The 10,785-nt window shown below is 37.4% G+C and overlaps 1 protein-coding gene across 2 annotated transcripts in view; it reads left to right on the top strand.

Annotated features, from left to right (window-relative positions):
- LOC107653287 (limb region 1 protein homolog) overlaps positions 1 to 10,785 on the top strand; it is a 62,344-nt gene that overhangs the window by 10,840 nt on the left and 40,719 nt on the right. For both annotated transcript variants that reach the window (XM_016439956.1, XM_016439954.1), the window contains exons 6-12: positions 1,697 to 1,823; positions 1,930 to 1,998; positions 2,823 to 2,887; positions 2,991 to 3,063; positions 7,389 to 7,478; positions 9,043 to 9,119; positions 9,263 to 9,340. In XM_016439956.1, coding sequence (XP_016295442.1) covers positions 1,697 to 1,823; positions 1,930 to 1,998; positions 2,823 to 2,887; positions 2,991 to 3,063; positions 7,389 to 7,478; positions 9,043 to 9,119; positions 9,263 to 9,340 — 579 coding nt within the window. The remainder of the gene's footprint in view (positions 1 to 1,696; positions 1,824 to 1,929; positions 1,999 to 2,822; positions 2,888 to 2,990; positions 3,064 to 7,388; positions 7,479 to 9,042; positions 9,120 to 9,262; positions 9,341 to 10,785) is intronic.

The raw sequence follows: 10,785 nt of genomic DNA, 5'->3' as shown, positions 1-10,785 counted from the left end.
TATATAGAGAGAGAGAGAGAACTAGATGTTGAATATTTTAGAGTTACTATATTAAGCAGTGCTCACATTTAGTTGGGCAAGAGAAGAAGAGCTCAAGACTTCTCTGGCTTTTCTGCCACGTCTCTCTCTCCGTCTTAGAGATAGGAATGGTAACACTTCCCTTTTAAAACTCTTCTCTTGCTTCCAAATACATTGAGAGGTCTTCTTTTTTTTTTTTTTTGCTGACTTTCAGTGTTATTTTTGAACACTTAATCTTTAAAAGATGCTAAATCACAGTCTAAATATCAAAGGTTCAAAGTCCGTTGAGGGAAATCTGATATGAGGCAGATGTTGTTCATCAGGAAGTCACTTGGAGGTGCTCTAGATTCTTAATATCAAGAAGGGCTATTAAATTCTGCACATATACAAAGTGCCTTAAGGATTGAGACAGACATGTATAGGAATCAGGGAATGTAGACACTTGAAAATGTGTGGAACGGACAGTTGGGTTTAAGGTGAAGGGAAATAATCTTAATGGTCAGATTCAGTGTCATTTCTGGATTTATTTACTGCTTATAAATGTTGTACATGCTTGCATCTCAGCTTGTCACTTGTATCCACTGTCATTGTGAATGATGGACGTGTAAGCTACCATTCAAATGTTTGAGATTGGTAAGATTTTTTGAACAAAGTCTATAATGTTCACCAAGACTGCTTTTATATGCTCAAAAATACAGTGAAATATTAATATAGTGTATTAGTACAATTTAAAAAAAAGTTTTCTATTTTAATGTATTTTAAATGTAATTTATTCCAGTAATGGCAAATCTGAAATTTCAGCAGCCATTACTCCAGTCTTCAGTGTCACATGATCCTCCAGAAGTCATTCTAATATGCTAATTTGCTGTTCAAGAAACATTTCTAATTATTTTTAATGTTGAAAACAAGTCATGTTGCTTCCATGATACATTTAATGCATCATTGCTGAATAAAAGTATTAATTTCTTCCCCCCAAAAAAACCTTACTGACCCCAGGAACTGTGTGTATTTGTGTGTTTTCTGCAGAGTGAAAGATCAGACTCATCTCAGTGTTGCAGTTTACAAACACTTGCAGTCACCACCGTCATCAATATGTAGGTTCGGGGGAATGAGTAAATCAGAAGTGGAGTTAAATGCCACGCATAAGGCACTTAACTGACCGAGAAAAAAACTCCTAATAGTTTCCAGATGAGCCTCTGGTGTTAATCTCAGACAGTAGCAGCCACCTTTTTCATTTTAGCCGCAAACTCTGATCAGACATGGTAATAACTGTTTATATAAGTGTATGTGTGTGTGTGTGTGTCAGTGAATGAGAGAGAGGAAAGTCATTAGTTTCTTTGCGCATCTGGTGACCTATTGTTGTGTGTGCGCGGACATGGTAATAACTGTTCATATAATTGTGTGTGTGTCAGTGAATGAGAGAGAGGAAGGTCATTAGTTTCTTTGTGCATCTGGTGACCTATTGTGTGTGCGTTTTGTGTAGGGAAGGGGGCTTGACATTGAGTCAGTGTTATAGGGAAGTCCTGGGGCTTCCAGAGCTAAATTTCCAATTAGAGCCTCATTTACACCTGCTAATCTGTGTGTGTGTGTGTGTGTGTGTGTGTGTGTTTGTGAATCACTCTTGGCCACAGTCATAAGTTAGCTTGAAAACTTTAAAGAGGGTGTTTGTTGGTTTCAGGGCATAAAGGCTCGAGTGCTGGAGACATTTGTCATGCTCTTTCTGCTGGGTCTCCTCATCCTGGGCATTGTATGGGTGGCGTCCGCTCTCATTGACAATGATGCCGCCAGCATGGAATCCCTCTACGGTATGTCTCTTAACCCTCCTCCTGCAGTTGTGGATGCATGCATGTGATATAATCAGTTATGTATTGATCTGTGGTTTACTGTGCCTGTCACGTTCTCTTGTTCTAGATTTATGGGAGTTTTATCTGCCATACCTCTATTCCTGCATCTCTCTGATGGGAGGCCTGTTGCTGCTTAGTAAGTTTATATGAAACAGTGCTGTCAGTGCACAATCGCTTTTGTATTTAGCCCTTAGTGGACACTGTAACTTCCAGTGCAGTGAAGAGTATGAAAATTGTGAGGAAAATTAAGCACAGTCTTATGAAGACCTTGAAGTTGGACCGTTTTTAAAGAAATAAAGTCATGTCTGTATTTGGAGAGCAAGTGTTACTACAATTTGCTGTTTTGAGATGAACCTTCTCTACAGCTGGTTGAGCAGCAGCCTTTTAGGGCTTTAGGACTGGGTGATATTTTGAAAATGTATGGTATATTCACAATAATTTTACTGGCAATATAAAATGAAGCAAAACTGAATGAGGCGATTGATTTTAAGGTGGCCATGTGGAATTTTAATGTTTGAATAAAAATGCAAATGCAATTATTCCTCTGTATTGTTGTATTGGTGCATACAATTAAATCGATTCATTCCTTCTTTTGTTCATTTAGTGAAAAACAGTGTGGAAAACATAACTAGATCTTTTGAATACTTTCATGAATCTCATTGGCAGCAGTAGCTGTTTTGTTGAAATGATTCCTATAATTAAAATGGCTTAAAATATATTTTCCAGAGCAAATTGATGCGTGTCAAAGTGGCATACACATTAAAACACTAAAATATTAATAAATAATATCAACCACCCCTGCTGTCCCTCACAATGCCTTTTTACTTGTTTCAGCCACTGCTACTGAACAGAAGTTAAATAAATTTGAACTAGTTCAATGGTTGCATTCCTACTCTTGCTTTAGAAAAGCATAAATGAGCATGTGTGTGTTTAAAACAGCTTCTTGTCTCATCTCATCAGTGTGTACTCCAGTAGGACTGTCACGCATGTTCACAGTGATGGGCCAGTTACTAGTTAAACCAACAGTAAGTACTATTACACTGTATGTGTGTGTGTGTATGAATTTGGTAAAGATCCACCCTATCATTCTCCCTCACACCCTTTGCCTCTCTTTCCCTGTCTGTATAGATTTTAGAGGATCTCGATGAGCAGATTTATTGTATACAGCTGCAGGAAGAGGCCTTGGAGCGTAGACTCAATGGTGAGTGTTTTTGTTTTTTGCACGATGGGCAAATGCAAGGTTTATTGCCTGTTTGTATTATTTTCTGTATTACCTGAATGACAGCGGATTATTTGCATCTGTAACCTCTAGCATTTATTCTGCTACAAATCTGCCAGTGTTTTGGTGATGTTTTAAGAAATGCAAAGTATCATTTTAATTGGGTGCTTTCTTACATTTTTGACAAAGCATGAATTCATCACAGTTATAAATAGTGGTGTTTTTGGTTTATTTTTAGTTAAAAAAAGAGAAATTTGTTCCAATAGAATTATGTCCCCTGTTGAACCACCCTCTCATGTTTTTCTCACTTTCTTTAACTACCTCCCTTACCCCTCCTGTATCTGAGAAATCATACCCATGTGCTCCAGTGCTTCCTATACATTTTGTAGTTAAGTAACTGGTGAAACATCATTAAAAATATACTTTAAAGTTTTCTCATACTCCTACATCTTCTTTCAGCTGACTTCTATTCCCATACACAAACATCCACACAAATGCAGGAAGTGTTGATGTTTAAAGCCAAACTAGACTTTTGCTTCAACTCAAGCACACAACAGAGTGTACAGATGCCAGTCAACATGGAACATGTGCTTTTCTATTGAATTCACGGAGGTAAGCTAGATCTTAACTGATAGTAGCCAGTTGCTCAAATCCCATGGATGAATTTCAATAGCCTCTCATTTGGTTGTTTGGTTCTGTAGTGTTGGCACCAAAGGCGGATTTGCTTTGAACACCTGATAAAATAATTGTAATCTGTTTTAACGATTTTCGCTTTTTTATAATTGCCGTTTGATGTGAACCGCATTGGCAGTCACTGTGATCGGGTGACAAAAGGCCACTAGGGATGTGGAATGTCTCTGCGTTATAGGAAGGTCTTGCTCAGGCATTAAGGAGAGAACGAATTTACCTTATCAGGAATTTAAGGAATTTTCGTTCTTTTCTTCTTTCACCCCATAAATGCAAAACCTGAGGTGAAGTTGGGGGGAAAAGAGTTCAAGAGGAAACTGTCTACTTTGCTTTACTCTCTTATCTGTGTTCTATCTAATAGCAATTATCCATCTGACTGTAACTTCATTTAGATCCTACATGCCTGCACACGCTCTATTGCAGACCTTTGATGTGGGCTAATAAGTGTGTTAGTTATTACATTAATGCAGTGATCTGCATCTCTACTTCGTCTCATGTCAGCTTTACTGTCCTGACGTTGAGGCCATTAATACAGGTTAAAGTAATCTCTCTTTTTTTTGAAATATGAAGTATCTGAATGCATACATGTAGTTGTATTTATTTTGCTATATGTGAATGTGCGCATAAGAGCACTTTTTTATGCATTGCTAGGGAGTCTTGCAACTGTGTGTTTAGGTGCATTTGTCTGAGTGTGTGCTTTCATACCAGTCTGGGTGCAGGCATTTGTTTGTCCTCTGTCTTGGCTCTTGCTATGCTTTTCTCTGTTGCCCAGATGCGCAGTGGCAGGGTGACCTTGCAAAAACTCTCCTCGGTACCGGATGGCTCTCTGCTTTGCATAATTACCACTGACGTAATGCAGAACCGACTGAAGTTTCTTTAGAAAACAATGACATCATCTCCTCTCCTTCTGCCAGCATCCCTCGCTACTGAGCATCACCTTTATCACCTTAATTGAAGGGCTGTATGCAAGAGTTTTCTAATCTTCCTGAAATGGGGACAGCAGCAGTTCTGAAATTATTGACTGATGCTGATTTAAATGAACTGTTGGATTTATTAGTGTTTGTTCCCCACCATTGCCTATGTCATCAAGATTATGTCATATGTTTGTCATCAGGAATTAGGTTTTTAAAGGAATTTGGGTAGTTATTTATTGATAATTGTATGAATGCACTGTACAAACAAAATATCTGCAAATATGTAAACATGATAAAGTGCAGTACCTAATTAATAATAATTTTTCTTTAATATCAGTACCTTTCAAGCTTCTGAAAGGTTAAACTCACTATGAAACACAAATACTTGGTTTAATCCATCAGTTGTTGATTGGATTATGAGATGTGGACATTGCACTCAAACATCAATGCAAGCCTGCAGTCGATTATGGAGGGGCAGGGTTTAAGCAGACTAAATGATCTGAGTCTGGCATATGACATTTTTGTTAAATTGTGTGTGTGTGTGTGTTCACTACTCACTGCTGTGTGTGCACTTGGATGGGTGAAATGCAGAGCACAAATTCTGAGTATGGGTCACCATACTTGGCTACACATCACATCACTATCACATCACTATAAAAGGTAAAATGTTTTATTTTTTTTATTTTTTTTATGAAACATAGATAGATGAGTACATCATGCATTTAGGAATTAGATGGTGAATTTTCATTTCATGCCAAATTTAAAGTGTGAAAACATTGGTATTAATAATCACAGGAAATCAAAGGGTATTCCATACAATGCTTTTGACAAAAAGATCCAGATCCAATCATATGTCTTAACTGTTGTTCTTTCTCTCACTTTTAACTCCCCTCTTGTTAGCCCCTCAGGGCAGCCTTGAGTCATGTTTGGCAGAACAATCCAGTCCTGATCAGCTAATAGTGACATTTCCTATCATTGTTCTCACAATTTTGGTTGGAGGGTACAGATTTTCCCTAAAAATCACTGGTATGGACAAGTACACGATCAGGAACACACCTGCTGTGTTTTTTTCTTTTAATAGATTTCTTTATGAACCTGAACCTCTACCAGACAGGGCGTGTACAATCATCATAACAATAATCACATTTTGATCGAAGTGATTGACTCCTCAGCCTCATGTCGGTGAAAAGATGAAAGATTGTGTTTTTATTGCATGCCAGTAACGGTGTAACACTGAACTAATTGCTGCTGATCTGCCAGTGTGTGTCCCCCGAGGCTGTGCAAACCAATCCTCTGCTTTGAGGAGCAAACGAGCCACTGAAACTGGGGAAAAAAAACAGAATGAAACTGATAAATAAGAGCTAAATGAGACAGAAGTCTGTGGTTTTCCTGGAGAACCCCTCTCTGGTTTTGCCCTCTCACTCTCACCTCCTGACACACACACACTCAGTGTTCAGAAGAAAGTTCAGTCCCCTCTTCCATCAGAACCAGTTGCAGCATGCACATGTCTAGCCTAGACTCTGCAGTTAGAGTATACAACTACTAGTGTTGGGGGTAATGCGTTCCCAAAGTATACTTCAGTTCTGACGCAAACAGCCGAATGCTTAGCATTGTCCATTTGATCCACACTCTAAATGCCTACTGCGCTGTTGACAAAATTTACATCGCACACAGACTTTTCAATTAAATTACTTTTTCAATGAACTCGTATAACTTTTTTGTTTGTTTGTTTGTTTTGTTTTTTTAACCATAACATTTGAATTTCAAAAATGCAACAAGCATTATTTTGCTTTTAAAAATATTACTCGCTAATACTTCCAGAAGCCTCTACTTTATCTCTCTGTCTTGAGACTCCATTCTGATACTGTCAAGTTTCTTATGGAGAAAAAAAAAACACAAGCTTTTAGGACTTGGACCAGCATATCAGACATGCACCTGTCAAAGTTGTTCATATTTTTGCTCTCAGAGTATGAGGAACAATTATAAGTCATCATAAAATAAACGACAAATGACCATTATAACAGTACACTTATGTTCATTATAAGCTATTTTTGACTAAGGAAAAACCTTTAGAGGCAAAACTTACCAAAACAAATAAACATGTTAATGATTTAATGTAATTAATCCTTAATTACATCATTCATTTTTAATTTATTTTGATAGTTTTTTTTTAAATAATATATTATGATCATTTGAATTTTTTAAAGGACTAATGCAATAGTTTATTTTTCAAAGCATTGTTTACCAGCGCTGTTAACCACATTTGAGATTGCAGATGTATGGTGCTCATGAGATTTTCTTAATTGTTGCAGATGTTGAAAGTGGCAGAATTAGCAAAGCAAAATAGAAGGTTTAATAGAAATGTTCCAATATACAATATCGCTGAACTGTGGTGATAAACTTCCTGCTGGGCATTGAGCTCACTCTCACTTCTTATGCATTCCGATATTTAACTGCTACCTCCACACTGTAAAAGCTGTTTTTTACTTTCAGTAAATGAATGTATTTTCTTGACAAATGGTGTGATTGTATTAAGTAGGTACTTGAGTAACGGTAAAGATAACAACGTTCTAACCACTGATTTATGTTCACTTCCCTAATGTTTCCTAGTGGTTTTATCTTTTTACAGAAGCTCTTAATAAGCCAAAGTAAACAGAATGATAGTATCTTTCTCTAAAGCTCCTCCTGTCTGTGTCTGTCTCTCAGGTACGATGTCAAACTCTTATTTCCATGGAAACTCTCAGCACCATCTCTACAAAGAGCTGGACAACATTCGCAATCAGAGGAACAAACTCGGTAAGAGATGTTTTTAACAACGTTTAATTCAACTAATTTAAACTGATTCTGAACTGTCAGTTTCAAATATGTGTAGGCTGCAGTATCCACTCCTCATAATATTGTTGAAATGCAAAGTGTGTGCATATTTGAATGTGAACAGTCATTTGGAGTGAAGCCAAATAGGGTATGGCTGTATCAGTTTCGACGTCAGCCTGTGTTTTGGGTTATTATATAAATGATTCCAGAGAGACGAGCAGTTGGAAGGAGAGAAGGCCACAAAGGCACTTAGGATATTGGCATGTGATGCAAACTTTATTGTGGCTGTCTCTCCCAAGTGCGGTCATTAATTTAGAGGCAGCATGGTGCATATGTGGGGAACCCTGCCAAGCTCAGAGCCAGAGCAGAATCAGAGCGAGAGATGTTGGGAAGGAGAGGGTAGCACAGGAGTGACAGACACTGGGATTGAGATGAGTGTAGCAGGAGAAGCCCCAATAGTCACTGTTCTGAACTATATACTGAAACCTCTGAACTATGCTTACATAGATGTGGATTTACTTGAATTTACCCAGTGATAACTGATAGCTGTTATTTCAACACGCTAATGAAATGCAAAGCAATGAATTATCATAAAAGCTGCAGTTAGTTCTTATACACTATTTTGAAATCTAGATTTTGTAGATGTTTTTAAAAGAAACCCTTTTTGCTCATCAGGGCTGCATTTATTTGATCAAAAATACAGTAAAATTGTGAAATAATTGAAAATAAAATGATTTTTTTTCTATTTTAATATATTTTAAAATGTCATTTATTCCTGTGATGGCAAAGCTGAATTTTCAGCAACCATTATTCCAGTCTTCAGTGTCACATGATCCTTCAGAAATATGCTTCTAATATTTGCTGCTCAAGAAACATTTCTTCTTATTATTATTATCAATGTTAAAAACAGTTGTGCTGCTTAATTTTTTTGTGGAAACTGCATGGAAGCTTTTTTTTTTTTTTTTTCACAAATCTCACTTTTTTCCACATCACTCTTGATCAATATAATGCTTCACTTCAAACTAAAACTATCAGTTTCTATCCAAATGATTACTGACCCTAAACTTTTAAACACAAATATATGTGTGAGACTTCACAATAAGTTTAATTTGTTAACATTAGTTAATGCACTTCATACACTGACAATGGACAATACTTTTACAGCATTTATTAATTTAGGTAAATGTTCATTTATACATAGACTACTACATTTTAATATTTGAAGCTAATTTTATTTGATGTAATAATAAATTTAAACTTGTTCATTGCTTGTTCATGAAACTTGTAAAATGTTACAGTGATGTAAATTTTGTTGTTATTTTATAGCTTTGCTAGATGAAAGATAATCTTTTGAAAATTCTCCTGTATTAAATAGATTTTTCATCTTACTAGTTACTCTTTTTCTTGGTGTGAAATCAGACACTAAGAGGAATGGACTAATTAAAGGGATTGGGTGTCATTTGCTCAAAGTTAGTTCACTGTAAACATATGTACTGTCAGTCAGAAATATGTGTACTAGAATCGCTTCTCTCACCCTCTGTCCTAGAAAGGAGAAAGAAGGCCTCAGCCTGGGAAAAGAACCTCCTTTACCCCATAGTGATGCTGATCCTGCTTGCTGGAACGGTACACGTTTATTTAGACTTTGCAGGGTTATCATAATGAACCACAAAGCATGTGACTTGATGCAGTTTATTTAATAAGTTGATTTGATGTTTCTTTCTACTGTTTATAATGCTTATGTTTGCTTTAATCTGTGCTGCTTGCAGGCGATTTCTGTTCTCCTGGTTGCCCTGAACATTGTGTACTTGCTTGTTGATGAGACGGCTTTGCCAAAGGGTTCAACGGTAAGAAAAATGCAAGTCAACAAACTTGAAAATGTAAACAAATACTCAGCTTTTCCTTCACTTGCTCCCTCTATCTCTACCGCTGAGTCTTGCAAAAATCACGCTTTGCGTCGGGACACACTGAATTCCAGATATGCCCAGGTGTGTGCTGTAGAAGAAAAGGCAGGTCGAGATGTGTATCATGTCGCTGCTGTTTGATGCTCTTTATCAGAGTTGCGCTCCCATTCACTCTGCATGATGTCAATTCAAAGGCACTCACGCACTGTACGTGTGTGAAACTCTGGACACAGCCCTCATTCGTCTTAACTGGGTGTTTTGAATACTTGGCCGAGGCCCTTTCAGTCAAAGCTCTGTAATGAAACCATCATTTAACCTTTGCGCAGTTTTCGACTGTGCGAAGACAGCGTCAATTTTCTCTTTGACAAGGAAATTACAAGCTACGGCTGGTTGAATATGGGTCCAAGTCAGTTTACCACTGATTTGAGCTTGGACAGGTAAATAGTTTAACAGGTCCATGGGAACGGTTACATCATTTCCTGTTTTCTTAAATGTGAACATTGTTTTTGTTCTCGCTCTTTCTTTTCGTCCATACAATGATGGTCTTATCTCACTTTAATTCACCACTCCTACGTGCTGTCCCTGTTTCATACGTTTTTTTTCTTTGTCTTGCCACAACAAAGGAAATTCAACATGTTGAGCTGCTCTATAAGAGTGCCCACTCCCCATTCTAATGATTTTATTAGTGTCGATGTTTGCCTTGGCATGATGCTTGACTGAAAATCCCCCAAATTACACTTGTCACATTGTTCAGAGACGAAGGGCCCTCTTGACAGACTGGTTAATGGTTTATGTGTTTGATGAGCTGGACTGGTGCCATGCTTAAGATCTCATGTAACCACGACAACCCAGCAGCAGTGTCTGAACGTCTGTTTGATGGTTTTTACGTCGGGTTGGGATGTGGTGGGGGGTGGGCCAGCATTCCGCAACATTCTTAACCCTCAATCGGCCCCTGGGGTCAATATGACCCCAATCACATCCGTTATTATGCCACATAATATTATTATGCCTCAATCGGCCCTTGGGGTCAATATGACCCCAATCAACTTTTACTTAGTTTAAAAAAATGGTTCCCTTCATATCAGTGGAATAAGATTTTGTGACTTTTCAACATTTTATATCTATATTCACATTAAAAAAACTGGGCTGGATTCGGTTGTTCTGAAGGTATGTAAAACAAATTTGTACACATCTGTCCCTTGGGGTCAATATGACCCCACATTGAAATGAATGGGAAATGTGAAAAAATGTATATATTTTTTTTTAATTTGTCAAAAAAAAAAAAAAAATCCGACATAAATCTGAAAATTTCCACACAGAAATTAAGGCCTGGTACTAGAGCACAAATGCAATGTATAAAAGACATGCTCACTCACTCACTCTCTCTC

The sequence above is a fragment of the Sinocyclocheilus anshuiensis genome, unplaced genomic scaffold (genome assembly GCF_001515605.1).
Source record: "Sinocyclocheilus anshuiensis isolate Anshui unplaced genomic scaffold, SAMN03320099.WGS_v1.1 scaffold219, whole genome shotgun sequence".
Taxonomy (NCBI): domain Eukaryota; kingdom Metazoa; phylum Chordata; class Actinopteri; order Cypriniformes; family Cyprinidae; genus Sinocyclocheilus; species Sinocyclocheilus anshuiensis.
This window is presented reverse-complemented; position numbering and strand designations above follow the sequence as displayed.